This window comes from Zingiber officinale, chromosome 2A (assembly GCF_018446385.1).
Source record: "Zingiber officinale cultivar Zhangliang chromosome 2A, Zo_v1.1, whole genome shotgun sequence".
Lineage (NCBI taxonomy): Eukaryota > Viridiplantae > Streptophyta > Magnoliopsida > Zingiberales > Zingiberaceae > Zingiber > Zingiber officinale.
This window is the reverse complement of record NC_055988.1, coordinates 171749096-171777029: the sequence shown is the minus strand read 5'-3', so window position 1 is coordinate 171777029 and position 27934 is coordinate 171749096. Positions and strand designations below refer to the sequence as shown.

The window sequence follows — 27934 nt, the reverse complement described above, 5'->3', positions numbered from 1 at the left end:
CCCCCTGTAAACTTTTGAGCAAAGCGCACAGTTGATATTGAAGTCAACCGTGTTTCTATCATGACTCATGGTTGGGCGAGTGGAAATAAAAAAAATTGATTTTTTTTCACCTTTATTTTATTTGTTATTTTTCAAAGCCCTCTCAATACTTTGGATTATTTTTCAAAATAAAATTTAGCTTCGCCATTTGTAAGGGGAAAACTAGATAAGCTGTGCTAAATTTTATTTTATTCAAACTTATTTAATAAAAAAATTAAGTCTAAAACTAATCAAAATTTAGCTTGGTTTTCTTTCCCAAGTTCTATTAAGTTTATTTTATTATTTGAAACTTTAACAAATTTTAAATTTCGATTGGTTAGTGAGTTTATATTACAATTTTATTTGTCATTTATTTTTTAAAAAAACTTCTTATTTTTTTTATAAGTTTGATAAATATTTTATTAATAAATATAGTTTAGAAACTTTATTCGTGTAAATTATTTATAAATATTAGCTATGAATAATTTATAATCTTTATCTATAAATATTAATGGTTATATATATATATATATAATTATTCATTTAATTGATTTTACAGATATTAAATAAAAAATAAACTCTTATTAAATTAAACAGCAAACTTACTCACAAATGTAATGAATTTACAAGTCGGGAATAATTTGTTACAAGAGAAACAATGGGGAGTAAAATGAAAATTGTTCTAGATACTATAAAATTAGCACAAGCTCTGCTCTGCTCTGCTCTGTTCTGTTCTGCCATGGCGATTGCATTCCGGAAAAAGAAGATGGATTCCAGATTTTGGTGGCAGATCTTCCTTGCCTTTGCCATGGCCCCCGCCGGAGCTCGCTCTCAGTCCACTGACGCCATCGGCTTCCTCTCCATCGACTGCGGCCTCGAGCCCGGCTCGTCCTACGTCGACCCCCTCACCAACATCTCCTACGTCTCCGACGTCGGCTTCATTGACACCGGCGTCAACCGCAACATCTCCGTCGCCTACATGGTCGACGTCAGGGCCCGGCGGTACCTCACCCTCCGCGCCTTCCCCAACGGCACCCGCAACTGCTACACCATCCGGTCGTCGGCGGTGGCGCGGGGATCCAAGTACCTCCTCCGAGCGTGGTTCTTCTATGGCAACTACGACGGGCTCAGCGGCCAACCTCAGTCCTTCCACCTCCATCTCGGTGTCAACTACTGGGACAGGGTGAACGTGACGACCGCGGAGTCATCCTACAGGACGGAGATCATCGCGGTGGCCACCGCCGGGTACAGTGTATAGCAGCTAAAATTAGGGAATTATTGGATGAACAATCATCAAATGTGATGTCTTTCTTTTAGGTACTTGTCGGTTTGCCTGGTGAACACAGGCACGGGGACGCCGTTCATCTCTGGGATCGACTTGCGGCCGTTGAGGGACAGTCTCTACCCGGCAGCGAACGAGCGACGGAGTTTGGTACTTTTCAGCCGGTGGAACTTGGGAGAGGAGGCTGACTATGTCAGGTTATTATTATTATTATTATTATTATTATTATTATTATTATATAAGTTTTGTAAATAAAAATCTTGAAAATCACTTTGCACTTCTTAAATGATCATAGGATTTTATCCCTAAAAAATTGATCATAGGAGGACCAAAATTCACACAGAGTTAAATCAATCCGAATCTCCTGGACCACTTTTTGTGGTTCAGAGAATATGTCACTCGTATTTACAATCGGATCATGGTCGCGATCCGACCGTAAATTGTTACGATCCCTTCTTGGGTTCATCGGCCCCTACCAGATTATAATTTTTAACGGGTGTGAAATGTATTCCTAGTTGTCTCAACCCCTCTTTACATGCACTCCTTTTACTGAGCGAAACCTCTCATGATTTACCTTCCTTTCAGATAATGGAGGTCACCATAGAGGAGCCACCCAGGTGACAGTTTCATTTTCTTTTTAATGCTAACTAGTATACAACAATCAATCAATCAAATCTTAACTCACTAGATGAGGTCATGTATATAAATCCTTTTACGTTATTAGACTCTATATACTACTATATAATTATTTATATTTAAATATATTTTATCTAATTTTATTATTGTTAATCAAGTTTTTTAAATCTTTTTCTTCCTCATTTAATTTGCACATTTGTTATACTTTTACACCATCTAATTAAAATATTTATTGGTCACTATGTACATATCCGTACCATTTTAAGTGTATCTTCTAGAGTTTTTCCTTCAATAGGTGTAATCACGACTTTCTCTCTAAATTTTTTTATTATTTTATCTTGTCCATTTTTTTATGTCCACGTATCCACCTTAACATTCTTTCTTATCTATGTAACTTTCATCTTATGCTTATATGCTCAAGTCATAGTTTAACATTCAACTCTATATAACATAGCAAATTAGTCGTTGTTTTATAAAAATTTTATTTTAAATCTTAGAGGTACTTTATAACATAAAAATTCATTTTATAAAATTTTACTTTAAATCTTAGAGGTACTTTACGACACAAAAAACACTTGATGCTCTCTCCTCTATTTTAATGTATTCTATATAAGACAATTTTTTAATTTCTCTATATTTTGCAAAAAAATAATTCTAAATACTTAAAACTCTTAGTTACAAATAACTCATCATCTTCCATCTTAACAATTATCTCATTACGTCTAATATTACTAAATTTAAATTTATATTATACTCTATCCTCTATTCCATTTGTACTCTACTAAACCTAGAACCTTTCACTTCTTATGTTTTTCGTTGAGCTAGATTCAAGTTTAGCATTACCTTTTTCACTATCTCATGTACTAAAATAATATTATTGGCAAACAACATGCACCATGATATCATATCTTGGATATATCCAATGAGTTTGTAATTAACATAAAAGATACGAACTTAGGGTTAATCTTTAATATAATCCTATCCTTATGGAAAAAACTTCAGTTAATCAGCTTGGAATCTTCACTTTTATTATTATATCTTCGTATATATTCTTAATTAATTCAATATAAGCTATACTAATAATTTTTTTTTCTAGAATTCTCTATATAATTTTACTTATGATTAAATCATAAGTTTTTTCTAAGTCGATGAATATCATGTATAAGTATAAATTGAATAACTTCTATTGTCAACCTTCTAAGTATAAATTCAAATGATTTTCAATTATCGTGATTTTTCTTTATATTTTTTACTATTATTTTTTCCTAAAATTTCATAATATGACTCACTAATTTAATATCATTATAATTTACATAATTTTATGTCTTTTTTATTTATATATAAGAAACTAGAGTACTTATCATTCACGATATTTTTTTTAATATTAGATTAAATTACTTTACAAACTATTCAATACTTTATTTTTAATTTTTGACTTTTCGTACCTCTATGAAAATATCATATGGTTTAGATTGGAATTATCCATAGAAATAAATTATTAAATGACTTGCAAAAGTAATTGAATGGCAACTAGTATAAGTTTTAAAAAATTATATAATATATTTTTGAAACTTTGTTAACCTTTAATCAAAAATTAATTAAATATTAAAATAACACTTTAGTATATTTTTATTTTATCATTATTGTAATAATAATTGCTACGTGTAAAATAAATAAACTCAATTTAATTAAATTATTATATATAAATTAATATTTATTAAAATATATTTTTATCAAATTTATTTAAATTGTGTAAATTTATCTTCATCTTAATTAAAATCAATCAAAATTATTATAGGAATTAGGATCCTATAATATTTTCAAAGGGATTTTAACCAAATTAAAGTTATTTTAGTCAAGCTTATATAATTTTAATCAAGTTAATAAATAACATTTTTTGTAATAGTAATTTTAAATCAATTAAAATAATTCTATTCTATATTATAAAAAATAGATCGTCAATTTCTGAGAATCGACCTCTAACTATTAGGTCAGAGATATCATACACCCACTATCTGTGCTATGCCCTAGGGGCATATCAGCTACCTACAAACTTCTATTCGATCGTGATAAAATAATATTCATTTGAAATGTAGTGGGTATCATAATAATCTCTTAGTCTATTTTACTCATTGAAATATTATTTTAATCATATTATCACTCTTCGATAAACAAAATCAACATAAGATATTTATATTATTGTAGAAGTTAAACTAGACATATTATAATACCTACTTGTTAGTTAAATTTTGATTATGATTAAATGATTTCATGTAATATATATATGTTATAAAGTGTTTTTAGTTTAATTTGTTTATTGAGATATCGTTTTAATCTAATATCTAAAATCAATATAAGATAATGATATTTTTGTAAAATCTAGCGATTAGTTGTTATACATTGGGCTATCTATTTGTTAACTTATACATACAGTCCATTATGATAAAATAATATTTATTTAAAATATAATGATTGTCATATAATTTTCTTAGTTTGATTTACTTATTAAAATATTATTTTGATACAATTATAATTTTCTAATAAATAAAATCAACATAAAATAATCATACCAATCGTTATAAATTTTAAAATCTGGTTTAGGAGTATTTCGGATAATTTACATTAATGGGATGTCATTTAACGTTAATTGAAAAAAAGGTCATCCTTTTTTGTTTTTGCCCTTATAAAATCTCTAAATAATTTCTTTATTATTTTTGGACTAAACTGGTAAAATGTGCTCCGCGCCTCCTCGTAGGTATCCGGCCGACCCGGTTGATCGGGTGTGGATGCCATGGAGCTTCTCCTCGCAGCGGAACTGGAACGACGTCTCCACCAACTCTACCGTCGAAAACGTCCCCGGGGACTTCTTCGGCGCTCCCTCCGTCGTTATGCAGACCGCCGTCACCCCCATCAACTCCTCCATCCTCGTCCTCGCATGGGATCCCGTCCCCGGCGACGTCAACCAGTTCTTCCCCATCCTCCACATATCCGAGATTTTTAACCTTTCCGGAACCAATCAATCGCGGCAGTTTAGCTACTACGTGAATGGATTGCGCACGCTGGGGAATATAGTGACCCCCCCTTACCTCTACGCGGACGCCGTCTACGGCGAGGTGCCCCTCCCTTCGTTCCCTACCTATAACATCTCCCTCGAGGCTCTCAGCAACTCCACTCTCCCGCCCATCCTCAATGCCTTCGAGCTATACGTCACCATGAGCAACACCTCCGTGCCCTCGGACGCTGGAGATGGTATGTAGCCGCTTTCGGTGGAACAGGGAGAAGAAATATCTTGCCTATCAATTGCTCGATTGAATGTTACTGAAAGCCCTAAGGCAGAGTGGACACGGAAAAAGAAGTTTCCACCTTCACAACAGTGCACATTAAGTTGTTCAAATTTTCCTAAATTTGATTTGTTTGCCAGGAAAAAAACTTAATTATGATAATTGGTGTTGGAAAAGGATCAAAACAAATCAGTATAAAGAGAAAATCAGTATAATTGGTGTTGGAAGGTACATATGATATTTAAGCAGATTGATCTTTATTCAATGGACTCTACTGATATGGTATTGTTGGGAATTTTAGTGCTGATTATTTGCTTCATATTTGATTCGGGGTGTGCTACTGCTAAGATACTTAGACGGGTCACATGCTAGTAGTGTTTGTTTTCTATTTTTTATTCTGAGCAATGCCATTAGTTTATATTGTTGATTATTTTTCTCTTTTTTACAGTTGATGCCATGACAGTGATCAAGGAGCGGTATCAGATCCAAAGGAATTGGATGGGAGATCCATGTTCCCCAATTGCTTTTGTATGGGATGGACTAAATTGTACTTATAGCTTCTCAAATTCTCCAAGAGTCACTGCTTTGTGAGTTCTACAAGAACATCTAACTCAAACTATTGATCATGAAATACCGGGACCAACCGTTTGGAAATTCTGTAATATTCTTATTAGCCATTATTGTTCTACAGGAACCTGTCATCAAGTGGGCTGATTGGGGAAATAACCAAATCTGTTGCTAGTCTTAGTGCACTTCAATACTTGTAAGGCTACTCACATTGCTTGCTATTTGTTTTCCTTTTTTACTTTTGAAATTCATTGAATATGGCAAACAGTCATTCATGCAACATTTTAGAGCCTTGTACAAAGGAATGTCATGGGAGGAATTATCAGCTAACAATTGTTCTATAATCACTTTTTTCAGAGACTTGTCTTACAACAATTTAACAGGGTCAATACCTGATGATCTAGCAAACTTAAATTCTCTCAAACTACTGTAAGCATATTTCTTAATCCTTCTTGCATTATATGGAAAAGGTAGAAAAGGGCTTAACATTTCATGATTGCTTGCAGTGATTTGACAGGAAACCAGTTAAATGGATCAGTTCCTTCGAACCTCCTTGAAATGGCACAAAATGGGTTACTTACCTTAAGGTCTGTGTAAATTTTAAGTTTAGGTCCTTCCCTTTTTCTTTAAGTATTCATAATATGAAAGGGCTTGCTTAATCATTAAAGAGATCTAGGCAAGGAGTCATGAAATAATAGGAGTTTAGCTTAGCTGTTTAAACTTTGAGTAATAATTTGGCATTAAAGTTTGATAATTTGTTCTCGAACTCGGCTGCTTCTTTCCTTTTTTGGTTGGAGAGTTTTCATAATTTCAAACATATCTTTAACCATTAAGCAAGTTATAATCTCATGCAGACTGGATGGGAATCCACATCTTTGTAACAATGGTACATCGTGCAATGTGATGCCTGCACCAAAAAAGAAGAAAATATCAACACCGGTGGTCGTGATTCTTTGTATATTTCCGGTGTTAATACTTCTTGCGCTGATAGCCATAGTTTGGAGAGTGAGGAAAACACAAGGTGATATTTCTGCAATTGTTTTGTAATAGTAGACCGTCATCCATTTTCTGACATGCATTTAACAATCTTATTCTTTTTTTGAAACTTGAAAGGTTTGAGAAGAGGTGGCTTAGTGAATCCATCGAATGGTTTCCTAAAGCAAACAGATAATGCATTGCAGCTTGAAAATCGCCAATTCACATTCATGGAATTACTTAACATCACTAATAACTTTCAAAAGATCCTAGGAAAAGGAGGATTTGGGTCTGTTTTCCATGGACATTTGGAAGACGGTACTCAAGTTGCAGTCAAATTGCTATCACAATCATCATCACAAGGAACTAAAGAGTTTCTTGCTGAGGTAAATAAATCTTATACATATGTGGATGGTTCAATTTAATTAGTTGGAGATGGTTGTTGAATGTGATTCCATTGGGAGATTTTGCATAACCAAAGACGGGGAGAGGGAATGAATGTATAAACTCGTATATTTTACACAAAAAAAATCAGGAGCTGATGAAATTTTATTATTCTTTCAAACATGTATTAATAGTATCTTGAACAATTATGTCCTATCTATGACGAGTCAGATCCTACAGAATATTAACTGTATCATTCATTTCTGTTTCTTGGATTTAGTTTGGATCTTGATGTTTCTAGTTTGTACACATCACTGATTATGTTTTTCAGGCCCAACACTTGACTAGGGTTCATCATCGGAATTTAGTTTCTTTGGTTGGCTATTGCAATGAAGTAAATCATTTGGCCCTTGTCTATGAGTTTATGTCTCAAGGAACACTACAAGATCATCTGCGAGGTTTGGAACTACATTTGATATCATTATCTAATAGTTGGCTCCTTTCATGATATCCTTTGCTTTATAGCATGCATGACAATCAGGTGACTAGAATTAGATTCAGCTTACAATCTAACTATTTAAAGATATATTCTCCTGTCAAATACATAGTTAATGAATCTTTTCAAGGACTTACAAGTGTATTCTTATTTGATTGTTGCTCTATACAAGTAAATTTTTAATTATAAAATTAATTTATAATTTTCTTTCAAGTTGAATGCAACTGAGAGTACCAAAGGGATAATGATGCTGTCTAAAAATTCATTATTTATCTTACAATGTTTTGCCAGACACTATTGACCAACATAGTAACAATGCTATTACTTATACAAAGCAATCTTTACTTCATTGAACTTATTGTTTTCCCCTACTGAATGCTGATGGTTTGTTAATTTGCCATGATGCAGGCAGGGCAAACAGTGCTAGGGCTTTAAGTTGGAGGCAACGTCTTCAGATGGCAATTGACTCTGCACGAGGTTTTGAATAATGTGAACTGTCAATTATTAATATTGCTTACCTGATTTCCAGGCCGTTCATCTGAGACAATCTTATTTCATTTATTGGGTTGCATTGCAGGGCTAGAGTATTTGCACAAAGGATGCCAACCACCATTAGTTCATAGAGATGTGAAGTCAGGAAATATCCTTTTGAGTGAAACTTTGGAAGCGAAGATAGCAGATTTTGGGCTTTCGAAAGCTTGTCTAAGTGAGACGAACAATCAGATTTCCACTGTAGTGATGGGAACTCCTGGATACCTTGATCCTGAGTATGTTATTGGTTTTCATTCATTTAGTTGTTTCAAGCAAGCATCTCTACCTAGTAGAAAGATAGTAACCAAGCTATCAAAACAAACAAACTTACAAACAAAAAGTTCCATTATCATGGAACATCTCATTTTGAGATCCATGTTTAATATAACTATCCATCTTGCACGCTTCAACTATTTACCTTTTTTTTTAAAATGAAGGAAAGAAGGTTTGGTTCATGATATATATGCTTTTCATATCTAGGAATGAAATGCACCCATTGAAAACATCAGTAGTTGTGGCAATAAGCAGGCAAACCAATTTGAAGAAATAGATTAATAGAAAATACATAAAGTCAGACTAAGAGGGATCATGAGTTCTAAGTTTATAGGGTAGTAGCAGTGGCATTTAGATTATCACTCAAAAGTTTAAATCATCTATCTTGCTTATTTTAGACTGTAGATTCATTTTGTCGAATAACAAAAAGCATATGCACATTGTGAAAATCCCAGACCATATCCAGCCATGTCTCCACAACTAATCTACTTGACTAGTGATTATCTCTTTGTATAATGACTATAATGAAGCAATCAGCTTCAACTAAAGTGTAGTTAAATTTTCATACTATGTTTATTTTTGTACAAAATTTATGATTGGAAATATGCTGTATTGCTTGTCAGGTATTACAATACATCCCAGCTTAGCGAGAAAAGTGACGTGTATAGCTTCGGAGTGGTTCTTTTGGAACTTATCACCGGGCTACCTCCAATAGTTCCAGGTGCAGAAAATGTACGCCTAGTTCAATGGGTGCTCCAAAGGCTTGCCAAAGGAAACATTGAGGATATTGTAGATCCCAGACTGGAAGGAGAGTATGACATAAACTATGTCTGGAAGTGTGCTAATATTGCGTTGAAATGCACTGCAGAAAGGTCCCAACAACGACCAAACATGACAGAAGTTGTGATGCAACTAAAAGAGAGCTTAGAACTAGAAAACTCTCATGATAGCACTGTGAACACATTCACACACAGTGAGAATCCATACTCAGAAGTAAGCAATATAAACTTGAATAGTGCTCCTGAGATAGGAGTGTCTAGAATGATTGAGATTTCCGGACCAACGATAAGATAAACAAGGGTATGCTCGACTCTTCCCTCTTAAAATTGTCAAAATGGTTGTTAAGGTTCAAAATGTCTTTTGCTTCAAATTTATTATTGTGTAATTTTTTACATGTTATTACTTGTGTGAAGGAAAATAGTATTTGGTGGAGTGTAGATGATCCTTTAATTTTCTATGGCAAAAACTATTGTATGTTCTTCCATTTCATCTTGAAACAAGCATCTTCTGTTTTTGACAATGTCATCTCTTTGTTATAGAAAAAATTCCTTAGTTTTTCTTGATCCGTGTGTTAAGATACAAGTTCTTGGCAATAATGTTTCGTGTAGCCTATCCTCATCAATACTTTGTTTTAACATATTTGATATCTAAGATCATTCAAATTCAGAAATTGAGACTGGTGGGAGCTAGTGTTTTCTCGGGTCTGAACTGGTCGACCTCCGTGTCCTGGTTTATGCGGTCAAGCTGATTAGAAAAAATTATTGATGCAATCGTTCTCTTATCAATGTTGATTTGGTTGATCGAGTTTGAGTTTGTTCGAGCTGAGTTTCGATGTGTTATCAATATGTTAATTGGATTGAGTGATATGTCGAATAGTTCAAAGTTGATAGAATATTTGGCAGTGGAAAAGTTCAAGTGGATCAATGGTTGATCGAATATTTGACGGTTGAAAGTCCAATAGGAAATTGGTAAGCAGAAAGTTTTTGTAGCTCAAGGTCGATTGGATATTGAAAATCCTTGCAAGCTAAAGTGACCGGATGCTATGCAAGAGGGAAGTTCTAACATACCATAATTGATCGGATGTTAAGCATGAGACAAGAACTTCAAATAGGCCAAAGGATTAGCAATGATGAATTTATGACACGTCAAGGTTGACCTGATGTGGGGCAATCAATTAAAAAATTTGATTCGTGTTAAAAAAAAATCACTGCTATCAATATAGTATGTTAAATTGATGTTTGAGAGCGTGAATATAATTAGGAGAATAAGACAAATTAGCACATAAGACCTAGTTTCATGTCATTTTGAACTCTCTAGCTTCATCAACTGATTTTGGTCAATTTTTGCTAAATTGAATATTACATTTGCTCATGTATATTTAATATATTATTGAATATGTAGTTCTTCTCGATTTATCCAAGTGGTCGGTGGAAAATTTTTGTGAGGTCAAGTCGATAATCCTCAGGATTAGTCGACGTAAGTTGGATATCTTATAACTATTAATATATATAGTTGTAATATATATATATATATTGATCTCCTACGGCGCGGTTGCTGTGGTTTCATGCGATTTGCTGACATGGCAAGTTTCACGTCGTTTGCGGTGAGAAGTCGCGACAACTTTTGACACTTCGCAGAAATCCCTCTTCACAGAACCCTAGCCAACATTTGTAGATCCCAGGCTGAAAGGACAACATGACATAAACTATGTGTGGAAGTATGCTGATATCACGCTGAAATGCACGACACAAAGGTCCCAACAATGACCTAACATATTTAGAAGTTGTGATGTAGCTAAAAGAGAGATTAGAACTAGGGAACTCCCATTATAACACTACAAACACAATCAACTTGAAAAGTGCTTCTGAGATAGGAGTTCCTAGAATGACTTGGATTTTTGGACTAAGATCAAGATAAATAAGGGTATGCCCGACTCTTCCCTTTTAAAACTGTGTCACAATGTTTGTTAAGGTTCAAAAATGTCATTTGCTTCAAATTCATTCGTGTAGTTTTTTACATGTTATTACTATTGTGAAGAAAAATAGTATTTGATCGAGTGTAGATGATACTGTTATTTTATATGGTAAAAAACTATTGTAGGTTCTTCTATTACATCTTGAAACAAGCCTCTTGTATTGTATTTTGACAATGTCACTTCTTTGTTACATGAAAAAATTCTCAATTTATCTTGCTCCTTGTGTTAAGATTCAAGTTCCTCAATCCTTGGCAATAATGTTAGGTGTAGCCAATTGTCATCAATACTTTGTTTTAGCATATTTGATATCTAAGATCATTCAAATTGAGAAATTGAGACTTGCGGAAGCTAGTGTTTTCAAATAAAATTCTCGGGTTTGAATGGGTCGACCTCTATATCTTGGTTTATGTGGTCAAGATGCTTAGAAAAAATTATTGGTACAATCGATCTCTTGTCAAGGTTCATTAGATTGATTAAGTTCAAATTTGTTTAAGTTGAGTTTTGATATTTTATCAATATGCTAGTTGGATTGAGTGAGACGTCAAGTAGATCAAAATTGATCGAATATTTAATAGTAAAAAAGTCTAAATAAGTTAATGATTAATTGGACATTTGATGGTCGAATGTCCATTAGAGAGTTGGTAAGCAGAAAGTTTTAGCAGGTCTATATCGACTAGATGTTGGAAGTCCTTGCAAGTTGATGTATGACCAACATAAGAGAATTAAACTTCAAATGGTCATAACTTTTGAGTCGGATATCGAATCAAGGCTGTGTCTACGTTCACGCGTAGTTTTTTTACATATCTATATTTATTACTAGGTATAACACGTAACTGCCAACTTTACGATAAAAAACACCATTTTTTGAGTTTTTTAGAGTAGCTGAACATCTTTGTATTTACTATGTTTAGTAATTTCTTTTTTTAGGGTATTTTGGATTTGCAAGTATATATGGTTTAGATTTACCTATATAAGCGTTATATTTAGTTCTTTGAGAGATTATCCCCCATATTGAATAAAGTATTTTTTTTTTTTTATAAAACTCAAAGAACAACGGATTTCTTTTTTATTTTTGGCATTTCTCATATTGTCTTTTCCTTTAATCCTCTTTCTTGTCAGCTTGTAGGATAATTGTTATCCTATCTTACGTTACAAGTTAAGGTGACCGAATATCACGCAAAAGGGAATTCCTAATATACCATGATTGATACTTACCATGATTGATCGGATGTTAGACATAAGATAAGAAATTTAAATAAGTCAAAGGATTGGCAATGATAACTTCCTGACAAGTTAAGATTGACCTGATGTTGGTCAACGGAAAATCTATGATGAATTCCTGACACGTCAGCTTAATCTAACGTTGGACAACAAAAAATCTTGGCATATTAAGTTTGATTGGATATTGAGCAAAGACAAGACCAGGATTCATTATTGGAAAAACTAAAACAAAGTTATCAATCAATTAGGGCGTATTAATCGACCAATGAACTTTACAAAATTGGGATTTGAGATGGTTTTCAGTTTGACACCAAATCGCAAAAATAAAAAATATTTCAGTTTGATACAAAATAATGTTAGGAAAATAATGACAAACTAATATTTAACTTAAAAAATATTCATTAAAAATCATATATTTCCAGGCAACACTTGGCTGTTCACGACGTGATGAGCAGGACATGGCCACCTCCCAACTGCCAATAAACGATCATATCCAATTGGCTAAAGAGTTAACTTGGAGTTTTAAATGATTCTTGGTGAATAATTTTTGATCAATCCAAAGGTTTCGGAGGTGGTCAAAGTGGGAGGGAAGAGAAGCGCTCCACTTATTATAGCTTATACAGCGACGACTTCAAAGTCAAAGCGAAGGATGGGCGTGATGCTGTGCAAAGTCAACTCCGTGCAAATCTGCTTGTGCGCGTACGTCCGCCAGGATCCTGAAGCGATCTCGGCCTCGTTGACTACCCTTCCTGTCCTGGTCCTTTAGGAGATTTGCAGTCTGCGTCAGGACAGCGTGCACAGCTGGAAAGTCAGCCGACTGGCCGCCCACGCGCCTGGCGTGCGTTGGTGCGCGGTAAACGTTGTATCTTGCTTGGAGAAGAAATTTAGATCAAAGGGAACATTTTCAATTTGCCCCTGTAAAATTTTCATATTCCAATAAAGTGCACAGTTAATGTCAGTCAACCGCGTATGTCTGACCAGATCCTCGGATCCGTATTTTGGGATTCAGAGATGATCTACTTACATATATTAGTAAAAATTAATAATTTCTACTTATTTTATAAATGATGACTATCAATATATATAAAGAGATCTTCCTTTTGATCCATAAAAATATCTCAGTTGATCTGGTTGATTGAGTGGAAATATTTTTTTAATTTTTAGAATATTTTTTATTATCCAAATCACATATCTAAATTTTAGAATACCCAAATTATATGCTATATTTTTGAAATATCCTCTTGTTCTATAGGATATATCTTCCAATTTCAGATTTAGAAACTTTTAAATCTATTTTTAAAATCTTTTTAATATATCTATGTTAAATTTGATAACATAAATTAAAAATAATAATTTTAAAATTGATAAAATGAAAATTTAATGATATATTATCAATTTAATTTATTATTCTCAATTTAACCTATCAAATTTAAATCGGACCGAACAAGTAAGATTTTTAAAAGTATGTTAGTTTAGTTGAAGTGATTTGAAGTTTTAGGTCCATTAATCTATTTCAAATCAAATTAATTATTCAGACCAAATTGACTATTGAGCTATAGAGAAATAGGATGAGTATTTTTCAAAAATATGATAGATGATTTAAATATTCGAAAAGTTAGATATATATGATTTGAGTAATACAGACACTTAGTTACTCTTCTATAAAATGCCCTTTTTTTTATTTTTCGAAGCCCTTTCATTACTTTTGATTATTTTTCAGCGTAAATTTTAGCTTCATAAAATTAGGCAAGCCGAACTAAATTAATGTAAGGAAAAGGGGTCATAAAAAATTAAAAAACTTGGCGGTGGCGCACTTTTGATGAACTTAGAGGTTCGGGACTCATTTGTAACAAGAGAAACAACGGGGAGCGAAATGAAAATTTTCAAGACACCAAAATGGTGTATAAAACGCGCATCAATGTGAAGAGGCTCTGCTTCGCCATGGCGATTGCAAACCGGAAGAAGAAAATGGATTCCAGATTTCTGTGGTCGTTCCTCCTCGCCTTCGCCATGGCCTCCGCCGGAGTTCGCTCTCGATCCACCGACGCCCTCGGCTTCCTCTCCATCGACTGCGGCATCGAGTCTGGTTCTTCCTACGTCGACCCCCTCGCCAACATCTCCTACGTCTCCGACGCCGGTTTCATCGACACAGGCGTCAACCGCAACATCTCCGTCGCCTACGTGGGTTTGTACCCGCGTTTCCACACCCTCCGCGCCTTCCCCAACGGCACCCGCAACTGCTACACCATCCGGTCACCGACAGTGGCCCGGGGGTCCAAGTACCTCCTCCGGGCGTGGTTCGTCTACGGCAATTACGACGGGCTCAGCGGTCAGCCGCAGTCCTTCGAACTCCACCTCGGCGTCAACTATTGGGACAGGGTGAACGTGACCACTGCGGAATCATCCTACTGGACGGAGACCATCACGGTGGCCACCGCCAGGTATAGTTCAGTAGGCAAAACCAGAAAATTAATTATTGAATGAACAATCATCAAATGCGATCTCTTTTCTTTTAGGTACTTGTCGGTGTGCCTGGTGAACACCGGAAAGGGGACGCCGTTCATCTCCGGAATCGACTTGCGTCCGCTGAAGGACGATCGCTATCCGGCGGCGAACGAGTGGAGGAGTTTGGTGCTGTCCGCCCGGTTGAACTTTGGAGCAGAATCTGCCTACATCAGGTTTTTATAATTTTAAATATATATATATAGAGAGAGTATCTTATTATGAAATTTTTAATGATTAAAATTAATATCATTAAAGTTAATGTTTGGTTTAAATATTATAAAAATATTAGCTAATTTCACTAAAAATATAGATCGCTATATTAATGGTCTCTAGTGCCAAGCTAATTTCACTAAATATAAAATAAGTTGATGGATTAAATATAGATCCGTGATATTAACGGTCTCTATATTAACTAATGTTTGGTTGATTTATTTTTTTTATCAAAGTCGATTTTAGGTAAAATCAGTTGATGGACCAAATGATCTCGAATTGATATGAAAATAGTTTCTATGTATTCGTCGATCTCTCCTGATTATATTCATACCCTCAAACAATGATTTTTTGAACATGAATATGTTTAAAAATTCTAATTCATATTAAAAAATTACTATTTTCAATATATTGGGTCAAATTGGTATTTGAGAGCATAGAAATAATCAGGAAAGGTAGACGAACGCATATGAATTAGTTTCATATCAATCTGAGGTCATTTGGTCAATTAGTCAATTTTGCTCAAAATTGACTGATGGACCAAATGACCTCGATTGATATGAAACTAATTTTTATAGGTTCGTCTATCTCTTCTAATTATATGCATGTCCTCAAATGTCAATTTTATTTAATATATTGAGAGTAATGATTCTTTGAACATAAATGTGCTTGAAAAAATTAATTCGTAAATCGGCTGATAGACCAAACAATCTCAAATTGACATTAAACTAGTTTTTATGTATTCATTTATCTCTCTTAATTATATCTATGCTCTTAAATTTTAAATATCAATTTGACTCAATATAGAGCAATAGTTTTTTGAATATGAATATATTTAAAAAATTTAATTCATGTTCAAAAAATTATTGCTCTCAATATATTGAGTCAAATTGATATTTGAGGACATGAGTATAATCAGGAGGGGTAGACGAATACATAGAAATTAGTTTTATGTTAATCTGATGTCATTTGGTCCATCAACTAATTTTGACAAAAATCAGTCTGTTTTGGATAAAAATCGACTGATGGACCAAATGACCTTGAATTGACCTAAAACTAGTTTCTATATGTTCGTCTATCTCTCCTGATTATATTTATACTCATATATGTTCGTCTACGTCTCTTGATTATATTCATACTTTCAAATACCAATTTGATCGAATATATTGAGAGTAATGATTTTTTGAACATGAATTAAAATTTTCGTGTTCAAAAAATTATTTTTTCAATATATTTAGTCAAAGTGACATTTAAGGACATTAATATAATCAAGAGATGTAGATAAACGTATAAATACTAGTTTTATATCAATCCAATGTCATTTAGTTCATTGGTTGATTTTGCTCAAAATCGACTGATTTTGCCAAAGCTGATTTTGAGTAAAATCGGTTGATAGACTAAATGACCTCAGATTGATATGAAACTTATTCCTATGTGTTTGTCTAGCTATCTTGATTATATCCATGCCCTTAAATAATAATTTGACTTAATGTATTGAGAGTAATGATTTTTTAAATATGAATTAAAATTTTCAAATATATTTATGTTTAAAAAATCATTGCTTTTAATATATTGAGTCAAATTGACGTTTGAAGGTATGGATATAATCAACTGAGGTTGTTTGGTCCATCAACTGATTTTATCTAAAACCAGCTTTGATAAAAAAAAAAAAATCAGTCAATTGATTAAAAAAAATCAATCGACTGATTTGATAAAAAATTCAATGTTTTACTAAAAATAAAATCGATTCGACTGATAAGGATAAAATAGGAAATAGACATATGATTTGGTAATTTTAAAACTACCCTATATGATTTGATAATTTCAAAAACTTACCTATATGATTTGGTAAAATATTATAATTAATAGGGATGATAATTTTTGACTGGACACGAAAATATGACCTGAACTGAATACGAAAAATTGATAATTTGAAACTCAATTGAGGGTTTCACTGTTTCTATAGATCCGCACAGGAATTTGCCATTTGAATTTCTCTACTTTATCTTTCTACCGGTAATATTGGGATGCTTGGAAGACCGCTAATGAGGCAGGATCTCTTGGACCACTTTTTGTGGTCCAAGGGATGTGCCACTCGCATTTGCGTCCGGATCGCGGTCGCGATCCGGTCGCAAATGATTGCGATCCTTTCCTGGGTTCATCGTCCCCATCAGGTTATAGTTTTTGTTCGGAACGGGCGACCTCCGGCCGCCTGGAGGACACCCTCGCTCGGCGCCCAATAATCTGGCCACTTATCCACCACCGGAGGCCTTCGGGCGACCTCTGACCGTTCGCTCCGAACAAAAACTATAACCTGATAGGGACGGTGAAGTCAGGAAGGGATCACAACTATTTACGATCGGATTGCGACCACGATCCGACCGTAAATGCGAGTGACACATCTCTTGAATCATAAAAAAAATGGTCCAAGAGATCTATCCTCGATCGCTAATATGGCGATTTTTTTTACCAATAATTTCTATAAATATTTAGTTTTACAAATATATATGTATGATTTTATATTTATAAAATATCTTTAAGTTTTTTTTATTATTTTTGGACTAAAATGTGCTTCGCGCTATCTTGTCTAGGTATCCAGACGACCCGATCGATCGGGTGTGGACGCCATGGAACTCATCGGAGTGGAACTGGAACGACGTCTCCACCGACTCCACCGTCGAAAACTTGTCCGAGGACTTGTTCGAAGTTCCATCCGTCGGCATGCAGACCGCCGTCACCCCCATCAACTCCTCCAGCCTCGTCCTCGCATGGGATCCCTCCCCCGGCCACTTCAACCAGTTCTTCCCCATCCTCCACATATCCGAGATTTTTGATCTCACCGGCACCAATCAATCGCGGCAGTTCAACATCTGCGTGAATGGATTCCTGGCTTATATAATGACCCCCCCTTACCTCTACTCGGACGCCGTCTACAGCCTCGTGCCCCTCCCTTCGTTCCCCACCTATAACATCTCCCTCGAGGCTCTCAGCAACTCCACTCTCCCGCCGATCCTCAATGCCTTCGAGCTATACATGACCATGAGCAACACCTCCGTGCCCTCGGATGTTGGAGATGGTATGTAGCCGCTTTCGTTCCTTCGCCCCTTTTTTTTTCCTCACTTCTCTTGTTGCCCATGATTTTTTTCCAACTCAAATTCTTAGCTCAAAACTTTATATTGAGTTGTTGAAATTTTCCTAAATTTGATATGTCTGCCAGAAAACAAACTAAATTATGATACTAAGCATAATGTGAAAAACGGATCAAAACAAATCAGCATAATGTGAAAAAAACCACAGATTGAAACAGGTGTTGGGATTGGAAGTTACATGTGATATTGAGCAGGTTGATCTCTACTGATATGATATTGTTGGGAATTTTGGTGCCGATTATTTGCTTAATATTCTAATTATCTTCTAAGCAATGACATTAGCTGACATTTTTTTTCTCTTTTTTTACAGTTGATGCCATGACAGCGATCAAGGAGCGATATCGGATCCAGAGGAATTGGATGGGAGATCCATGTTCCCCTAGTGCTCTTGTTTGGGATGGACTAAATTGTACTTATAGCTTGTCAAATTCTTCAAGAGTCACTGCTTTGTGAGTTCTACAAGTTCATCTAACTCAAACTATTGATCATGAAATACCTGGACCAACCGTTTGGAAATTCTGTAAGATTCTTATTAGTCACTATTGTTTTGCAGGAACTTGTCATCAAGTGGCCTGATTGGGGAAATAACCAAATATGTTGCTAATCTTAGTGCACTTCAATACTTGTAAGGCTACTCATTGCTTGCTATTTGTTTTTTTTTTCCTTTCAATATTCATTGAATATGGCATACAGTCATTAGCAGTCTTGGATTGTTGGGGTCAATGCCAGGCCATGCAAGAATTTGTTATGAAACCATGCAACATTTTAGAGCCGTGTACAAAGGAATGTCATGGAAGGAATTATCAGCTAACAATTGTTCTTTAATCACTTTTTTTTAGGGACTTGGCTTACAACAATTTAACAGGGCCAATACCTGGTGTTCTAGCAAACTTAAGCTCTCTCAAACTACTGTAAGCATAGTTCTTAATCCTTTTTTCACTTTATTTTTAATTTTTTTAATTGGCACCAAGTATCCGGCTTACGCGGATAATGGTTCACTTTATTGAAAAGGTAGATAATGGTTTAACATTTCATGATTTGCATGCAGTGATTTGACAGGTAACCAGTTAAATGGATCAGTTCCTAAAAGCCTCCTTGAAATGGCACAAAATGGATTACTTACCTTAAGGTTTGTGTTCCATTTAAGTTTAGGTCTTTCCATTTTTCTTTAATGATTCATAATACGAAAGGGCTCGCTTGATCATTAAAGAGATCTAGGAATGGAGTCAAGAAAAATTAGGAGTTTAGCTACTTAAACTTAGGGTAATAATTTGGCATTAAAATTTGTTCAATTTGTTCTTGAACTTAGCTGCTTCTTTTCTTTTTGGTTGGAGAATTCTTCACAACTTCATACATATCTTTAACCATCAAGCAAGTTATAATCTTATGCAGACTAGATGGGAATCCACATCTTTGTAACAATGGTACATTGTGCAATGTGATGCCTGCACCAAAAAGGAAGAAAACATTAACATCAACAATCGTGATTCTTTGTATAGTTCCCGTGTTAATACTTCTTCTGCTGATAGCAATAGTTTGGAGAGTGAGGAAAACACAAGGTGAGATTTCTTTGATAAACTCTTGAAATTCTTTAAGTAATAGTAGACCGTCATAGATCTTTTGACATTCATTTAACAATCTCATTCTTTATTTGAAACTTGAAAGGATTGAGAAGAGGCAACTCAGTGGATCCACATAATGGTTTCCCAAAGCAAACAGATAATGCATTACAGTTTGAAAATCGCCAATTCACATACACAGAATTACAGAACATCACTCATAACTTTCAAAAGATTCTAGGCAAAGGAGGATTTGGATCTGTTTTCCATGGACATTTGGAAGACGGTACTCAAGTTGCAGTCAAAATGCTATCGCATTCATCATCACAAGGAACTAAAGAGTTTCTTGCTGAGGTAAATAATCTCATACATATGTGAATATGTGAATTTATTTGTTTGGATATGGTTGTTGAATGTGAACCCATAGGGAGATTTTGTGTAACCAAAGACGGAGAGGGGTAACGAATATATAAAATTGGATATTTTACAAAACATTTTCAATAAGGAGCTGATGAAATTTTATTATTTTTCAGAATTGTAATAATAGTTTTCTTGAACAATTCTCCTTTCCCTGACTAGTCAAACCCTACACAACATTAACTGCCCCATCACATTTGTTTCTTTGATTTAGTTTGATATTGATGTTTCTAGTTTGTAAACATCACTGGTTGCATTTTTCCAGGCCCAACACTTGACTAGGGTTCACCATCGGAATTTAGTTTCTCTGGTCGGCTACTGCAATGAAGTAAATCATTTGGGGCTTGTCTATGAGTTTATGTCTCAAGGAACACTACAAGATCATCTGCGAGGTTTGAAACTACATTTAATATCATTATCTAATAATCGGTTCCTTTCATAATATCACTTTCTTTATAACTTGCATGGTAGTCAATTGCTACTGTGTACAAGTAAGTTTTTAATTATAAAATTGAATTATAGTTTTATACAAGTTGAATACAACTGAGAATACAAAGAGAGAATGATGTCTAAAAATGCTTTTATTTATCTTACAATGTTTTGCCAGGCACTACTGACCAACAGAGTAATAGTGCTATTACTTATACAAAGCAATCTTTACTTCATGTAACTTATTGTTTTTCCCTATTTAATGCCGATGACTTGTTAATTTGACATGATTCAGGTAGGGCAAACAATGCTAGGGCTTTAAGCTGGAGACAACGTCTTCATATGGCAATTGACGCTGCACTAGGTTTGGAATAATGTGAACTGTCAAGTAGCAATATCCCCATGCATAAATTCAAGACCATTCATCCGAGACCATCTTGTTTCATCTAATGAATTTCATTGCAGGGCTAGAGTATTTGCAAAAAGGATGCAAACCACCATTGGTTCATAGAGATGTGAAGTCAGGAAATATCCTTTTGAGTGAAACTCTGGAAGCTAAGATAGCTGATTTTGGGCTTTCGAAAGCTTTTCTAAGTGAGGCGAGCAGTCATACATCCACTGTAGTGGTGGGAACTCCTGGATACCTTGATCCTGAGTATGTCATTGTTTTTCATTTATTTAATTGTTTGAATCAAGCATCTCTAGAGAAAGATAGTAACCAAGGAATCCAAAAAATTGAAAATTCGTCATGGAACTCTTCGTTTTCAAATTCATGGTTTAATATAACTATCCATCTCTCTATATACTTGAAGGATTTACTTTTGCATTTTTTTTTAAATATAGGAAAGAAGGCTTGGTTCATAATATATATGCTTTTTCTATCCATGAATGAAATGCAACCATCGAAAACATTAGTAGTTGTAGCAATAAGTAGGCAAACAAATTTGAAGAATCATGAGTTATTTTAAGATTTATAGGGAATTAGCACGTGGTATTTGGATCATCACATTTAAATCATATATCTTGCATGTTTTAGACTGTAGATCCATTTTGTCCAATAATAGCAAGCATATGCACAATTGTGAAAATCCATGGCCATATCAAGCCATCTCTCCATGACTAATCTTCTGAATTAGTGATTATCTCTATGTATAATGACTAACAAGGAAGCAATCAATTTCAACTTAAAGTGTCGTTAAGCTTTCATTATTTTTGTGCAAAATTTATGATTGGAAATCTACTGTATCACTTGTCAGGTATTACAATACCTTCCAACTCAATGAGAAAAGTGATGTGTACAGCTATGGAGTAGTTCTTTTGGAACTTATCACTGGGCTACCACCAATACTTCCAGGTACTGAAAATGTACACCTAGTTCAATGGATGCTCCAAGGACTTGACAGAGGAAACATTGAGGATATTGTAGATCCCAGACTGGAAGGGGAGTATGACATAAATAGTGTCTGGAAGTGCATTGATATTGCACTGAAATGCACAGCACATAGGTCCCAACAACGACCAAACATGACAGAAGTTGTGATGCAGCTGAAAGAGAGCTTAGAACTAGAGAACTCTCATTATAACACTGCGAACACAGTCACACGCAGAGAGAATCCATACTCAGAAGTAAGCAATGTGAGCTTGAACAGTGCTCCTGAGATAGGAGTGTTTAGAATGACTGAGATTTCTGGACCAACGGCAAGATAAACAAGGGTTTGCTTGACTTTTCCCCATGGTTGTTAATTAGTTCAAAAATGTCATTTACTTCAAATTCATTCTTATGTAGCATTTTACATGTTATTACTTGTGTGAAGGAAAATAGTATTTTCTGGAGTCTAGATGTTACTTTTATTTTCTATGGCAAAAACTATTGTATGTTGTTCCATTTCATCTTGGAACAAACATCTTGTATTTGACAATGTCATATCTTTGCTAAAAAAAATTCTGTATTTTCTTCCTCGTTAAGATATAAGTTCCTTAATCTAGCAATAGTGTAACGAGTACCTGATCCTCGTTTACTTTAGCATATTTGATATTTAAGATCATTCAAATATTGAAATTGAAAATTTGGTCAAAGGGACCTTGTGTCATGATTTTAACTAAAATTTATTGATGGATTTAGATATTTTGAAATGATATGAAATTAGTTTCTATATGTTTGTCTAGTTGTTCTGATTATAAAATTACTATCAAATATTAATTTGACTTAATATATTAAAAGAAGTGATTTTTTAAATATGAATTAGTTTTTTAAATATATTTGTATTTTAAAAATTATTGTTCTTAATATATTGGGTCAAATTGACATTTGATAGTATTTTTATAATCAGAAGAATTAGAGGAACACATATGAATTGATTTCATATTATTTGAGATTTATATGTCCATTAATCAAAATTGAAAATTGACTAATAAATTTTTTTGAACACGTAATAAAAAGTCAATTTGATTGAAAAAAATCAAGTCAAGTCGAATTGATACGAAAACGAGATAAAATAGAAAGTAGATATATAATTTAGTAATTTTAAAATTACGATGTATGATTTAGTTATTTTGAAAATACCTACCGTTCTCGATCAAAAAGCTGTTTTAAAAATTTAGATAATTCGTCAAGTTAAGTGAGATTTTGAGTGAGGTAGAAAATAGTAGTGTAAAAAATACGATCTTATGAGAAATAGCAAACTCTGCCTTCTATTATCACCCTTCTAGTATAGTTTTTAGGGTACGTTTGGTTCAAGTCATCATGTATAACCTTGGTTATGTGATTACCAGGTAATCACATAACCAAGGTTATAGGGAATAAAACATAACCAAATGTTGTTTGGTTCAATTTAGATAATGCAACAAAAACTTGTTTGTTTGAAGGTTTTAATGAATACCCTACTTTAATATTTTACCGTATTACCCTCAGTTACAAAACTAACTATACATAATAATAATAATAATAATATTATTATTATTATTATTATTATTTATTTTTTAATGTTTTTTTACTTTTCTTTTTCTTGTATTTTTTTTTACTTTTTTATGTGTTTTTTTATTTTTTAATGTTTTTATATTTTTATATTATTTATATTTATATTATTTATTTTTTTTACATTTTTTAATTTTAATTTGTATTTATTTATTTTATTTTTAAATTTTTATAATTTTTTTTTTATTTTTTATTTTTTTAAATTTTTTAAAAAAATTTTAAATTTTTTTAAAATTTTTTAAATTTTTTAAATTTTTATAATTTTTTTAAAATTTTTTTTATAATTTAAAAAAAATTTTAAAATTTTTTTTAACATTTTTAACATTTTTATTTTTTATTTTTTAAAATTATTTATTTTTTAAAAAATAAATTTTTAAATTTTTTAAAACATTTTTTTATATTTTTTTACATTTTTTCTTTTTTTCATGTTTTTTCTTATAGGAGGGTATTTTTGGTAAAAAAAATTCGTTAACCCCGGAATCAAGAAAAACCTTAGTTTTCTGAGGTTTTCCGATTCCGGACTGCATGACCCTTTTACTGACGTGTCGGACATGGAACATTACTTGGGAATCATCGAATATCTAAATCAAACAAGGTTTTTGTTGATAACTTTGGATGGATAACCAAGGTTATCAAGAATAACCCTGAACCAAACGCACCCTTAATATGTAATGATGTTTTTATGCCATTTACATCCTTTCCTTAGTAACGGTCACCGACCATTATTATTATTTTTTCATTTTGACCTGGAGAGATCTGTGAATATGACGTGGACGATGGTGATGCCAACCTTTTGTACTCCTTCTACTAGTAATTTCTGTCATGAAGGACGTAAACATGGAAGAAGTCCAAGTAATATATTTTCATTCTTGTCTACGCACCTCTACGAAAGTAAGAAGACGAGTATCATTTGGTTTCAGATCCATCTATTGTATATGCAAGCTGCTCAGATCTAGTGCTTTGAGGGATCTAATAATTAGCGTATGAAATATTATCATCATAAAATTTGGACGTTCAAATCTCTTCCCTAACATTATGCAACTTTGAGCCTGACCGAGCACTGCATCAATTACTCCGAACCTATTGCCCGATCACTGTACAATTATGAACCTGATTCCACCTCTTCTTGGATTCTGTTTCGTAGTTCAATTTCTGCCAAAATTCATACACCGAGTCAATTCTTCCTCTTCCGTACGGGTCCGACCGGGACGATAAATGTACTTTTAATGTTTTAGCTAGCAACCGTACGAGCTGTAAATAGATTTTAAAAATAATTTTTTACCGAATTAAATAGATTTTATGAAATATTTAAATTATGAATCATAATTTTAAAATCATCAAATTATGCTATTTATTTTTCGTTGTATCCTCTTCCTCAAATTAATTTGACTGGGAAAAAAATCATTTTTTCCTAGTTGAATCAATTTCTTTTTTATGAAAAATTCATCAAAAGTCGATTTCGGTCCAAACAGAATGATATGAAATCAATTTCTATATGTTCATCTAATTTTCTTGACGATAAAAATGTTATTAAACATCAATTTCATCAAATATACTGAGAACAATGATTTTTTGAACACAAATTAATTTTTCAGATACATTCGTATTTAAAAATCATTATTTTCAATACCTTTGTTCAAATTAATATTTGATAATATTTTTACAATAAAGAGAACTAGACGAACATATAAGAACTAATTTATATCATTTCGAGGTCTATAGGTACATCAGTTAATTTCGACCAAAATCGACTAATAGACCTAGATACCTCGGAATGACATGAAACCAGCTCCTATGTGTTCGTATAGATCTTTTGATTGTAAAAATACTATTAAACATCAATTTAATATAAAATATTGAGAGAAGTGATTTTTTTAAAACTATGGTCGATTGAACCTAAATAAAATCAATTTTATAAGTTCATTCGGCCAAAATCAGTTGATGGACCTAGAGAGCTCGGAATAAAGTGAAATTAGATCTTATGATTTATTCTAGTTCTTATGATTATATTCATATCCTCAAATAATAATTTAATTCAATATATTGAGAGCAGTAATTTTTAAACACGAATGTATCTGAAAAATTAATTTGTATTTAAAAAATCACCGCTCTCAATATATTAGATCAAATTGATATTTGATAGTATTTTTATAATCAGGAGAACTAGATGAATACATAGGAACTGATTTTATGCCATTTCGAAAAAAAGATAGATCCGCTACCTTAGCGACCCCCCTAGTACCGACCCCATGGATATGGAGGGAGGTACATGCAGGTACACAAGCCATAGGCGCATGGTGGGGTAAACCCCAGGTCGTCAGTTCCTGAGAATCGACCACTAGTCATTACGGCAGAGATATCATGCGGCCACCGTCTGTGCTACGCCCTGAGGGTGATTTCATGTCATTTCAAGGTCTCTAGGTCCATGAGCCGATTTTAGTTCATGGACTTAGAGACATCAAAATGACATGAAGCCAGTTCCTATGTGTTCATCTAGTTATCCTGATTATAAAAATATTATCAAATATCAATTTGATCAAATATATTGAGAGCAGTAATTTTTTGAACACGAATTAATTTTTCAGATACATTCATATTTAAAAAATCACTACTCTCAATATATTGGGTCAGTGACGGATTTAGAAATTCAGGCATGGAGGGGCAATCACGATCTGAGTTGAGCACAACTAATTTTTTTTTGAACTGTTAATTAATTATATGTAATTAAAAAATATTTTTAAATAACTTCACATATAGGAGGAAAAGGTACAATATTATGAAAAAATTCGTACAATAATATTAAAGCAGTCTACTAACGAATACATGACAATTACGTTCTTCGAGACTCCATATTCTGAAAACATTGTAAAATTGGATCATTGTCAATAGTATTAAAAACATCTTTCTCGATATAGATTACCAAATTGTCATTCATCCATTCATCGTCAATCCTGTTTCACAAATATGTTTTGACAATATTTATTGTTGAAAACACCCTTTCAACGGTTGCAGTAGCAACTGGAAGAAGTAAGGCTAACTCAATCATCCGATAAACCAAAGGAAACACACGGTTTTTCATTGTTTCAATCATTTTCTTTGCAAGAGCTCCCAAATCTGAAATGCCTTCAAACCGTTCATCTGATTTGACGTCATTAATATATGTTTTAAGCTCTTGTTCAACCAACATACACTCATTCTAAGAAAAATCATTCTCATAAAAATGAGCCAGACGTATTAACTTCTGTACATCAAATCTAGAGAATGAGTTCCTAGGGTCAAGACATGATATACAAATTAGCAAATTTGTAATTGTTTCAGAGAAACGACTATCCATCTCGTAGAATAATATCAATAACCTATAATTTAAAAACCAAACAATAAAAGTAAAAAATTAATAAATATGCTACCGTTTAAAAGAATTTAATTGACTGCAAATAAAAAGAAAGAATTATGAAGTTACTACATAAAAGATTTTAACATGGTAGTAGTAATAAAAATTAACATTTTTTATATCTCTTTTCAAACTACTATGATTGTTGATGGTATCTGTCATATTAATTATTTCAATGGAATATAATGAATGTTACAAAACTTCTTCACATCCTCAAGTAAAACATCTCATCTAGAATCTCTTAACTTTTGCAATTTGCTTTTCACATTATTGAGCATACGCATTGCGTTCACAATATTTTGATCTTTCTCTTGTAGAACCATTGACAAATGATTTTTGATTGCCAATATACATTTCATCAATAGTAGAATAAACACAAATTCATACCGCTCCATTCTTTCAATCAAAATTCTACTTAAACCCTTAGAAGAACGATCACCATCATCAATCAAATTTTGAAAAACCTCTATAATAGATGGCTACATTTGTTCAATACAACATAAAGTTGAATAATGAGAACCCCATCGTGTATCTCCAAGTCTAGCTAGACTAGTTTCTTGGTTTAGTCCTCCACCAGAACTAATCTCTCCTCTTTCAAGAAGTTCAACTTTTCTGTCATGTTCAAGTTATCGAAGTTTGTTGACCCTTTTGTAAGATGATGCAGTTGTGTTCATAATCGAACCAACAATCCACATGAAATCACAAACATATTGATTTACTTGAGCAACAGTTACAACCACTAGCTGGAGTTGATGAACAAAACAATGAACATACCTTGTATACGGATTTTCTTTCATTATTAGTACTTTAAGCCATTAAATTCTCTAGACATATTTGAAGCACCATCATATCGTTGACCCCTCAATCTCACCGTAAATAAA

The 27934-nt window shown here is 33.3% G+C and overlaps 2 protein-coding genes across 5 annotated transcripts; both read left to right on the top strand.

Annotated features, from left to right (window-relative positions):
* Nucleotides 1-750: 750 nt before the first annotated feature.
* LOC122043268 (senescence-induced receptor-like serine/threonine-protein kinase) lies at nucleotides 751-9786 on the top strand. 4 transcript variants are annotated; one of them, XM_042603813.1, is made up of 13 exons: nucleotides 751-1263; nucleotides 1336-1497; nucleotides 4692-5185; nucleotides 5666-5804; nucleotides 5909-5980; nucleotides 6142-6213; nucleotides 6291-6371; nucleotides 6639-6805; nucleotides 6898-7145; nucleotides 7475-7601; nucleotides 8048-8116; nucleotides 8217-8406; nucleotides 9067-9786. In XM_042603813.1, exons 1-13 carry the CDS (start codon nucleotides 758-760, stop codon nucleotides 9515-9517), a joined length of 2778 nt encoding a protein of 925 aa, XP_042459747.1. In that variant the 5' UTR covers nucleotides 751-757; the 3' UTR covers nucleotides 9518-9786. The 4 variants fall into 4 exon arrangements, with proteins under 4 accessions (XP_042459747.1, XP_042459748.1, XP_042459749.1 ...); XM_042603814.1 differs by lacking the exon at nucleotides 9067-9786 and having other exon boundaries at nucleotides 8048-8128; nucleotides 8217-8357; XM_042603815.1 differs by lacking the exons at nucleotides 751-1263; nucleotides 4692-5185 and having other exon boundaries at nucleotides 1381-1497.
* A 4529-nt stretch (nucleotides 9787-14315) lies between these two features.
* Nucleotides 14316-22653, top strand: LOC122044271 (probable LRR receptor-like serine/threonine-protein kinase At1g05700). Its single transcript, XM_042604787.1, has 13 exons — nucleotides 14316-14860; nucleotides 14936-15097; nucleotides 17726-18210; nucleotides 18594-18732; nucleotides 18837-18908; nucleotides 19123-19194; nucleotides 19332-19412; nucleotides 19676-19842; nucleotides 19949-20196; nucleotides 20525-20651; nucleotides 20984-21052; nucleotides 21154-21343; nucleotides 21945-22653. Exons 1-13 carry the CDS (start codon nucleotides 14316-14318, stop codon nucleotides 22393-22395), a joined length of 2808 nt encoding a protein of 935 aa, XP_042460721.1. The 3' UTR covers nucleotides 22396-22653.
* The last annotated feature ends 5281 nt before the right edge of the window (nucleotides 22654-27934 follow it).

What these genes read in the sequence shown, in the direction of transcription:
- LOC122043268 (XM_042603813.1), top strand. Translation starts at nt 758, where the DNA reads ATGGCGATTGCATTCCGGAAAAAGAAGATGGATTCCAGATTTTGGTGG. An exon ending in TCTCCAAGAGTCACTGCTTT is followed by an intron (nt 5,805 to 5,908) that starts GTGAGTTCTACA and finishes ATTGTTCTACAG; the next exon opens with GAACCTGTCATCAAGTGGGC. An exon ending in TTAAATTCTCTCAAACTACT is followed by an intron (nt 6,214 to 6,290) that starts GTAAGCATATTT and finishes GATTGCTTGCAG; the next exon opens with TGATTTGACAGGAAACCAGT.
- LOC122044271 (XM_042604787.1), top strand. Translation starts at nt 14,316, where the DNA reads ATGGTGTATAAAACGCGCATCAATGTGAAGAGGCTCTGCTTCGCCATG. An exon ending in TTAAGCTCTCTCAAACTACT is followed by an intron (nt 19,195 to 19,331) that starts GTAAGCATAGTT and finishes ATTTGCATGCAG; the next exon opens with TGATTTGACAGGTAACCAGT. An exon ending in ACTACAAGATCATCTGCGAG is followed by an intron (nt 20,652 to 20,983) that starts GTTTGAAACTAC and finishes GACATGATTCAG; the next exon opens with GTAGGGCAAACAATGCTAGG.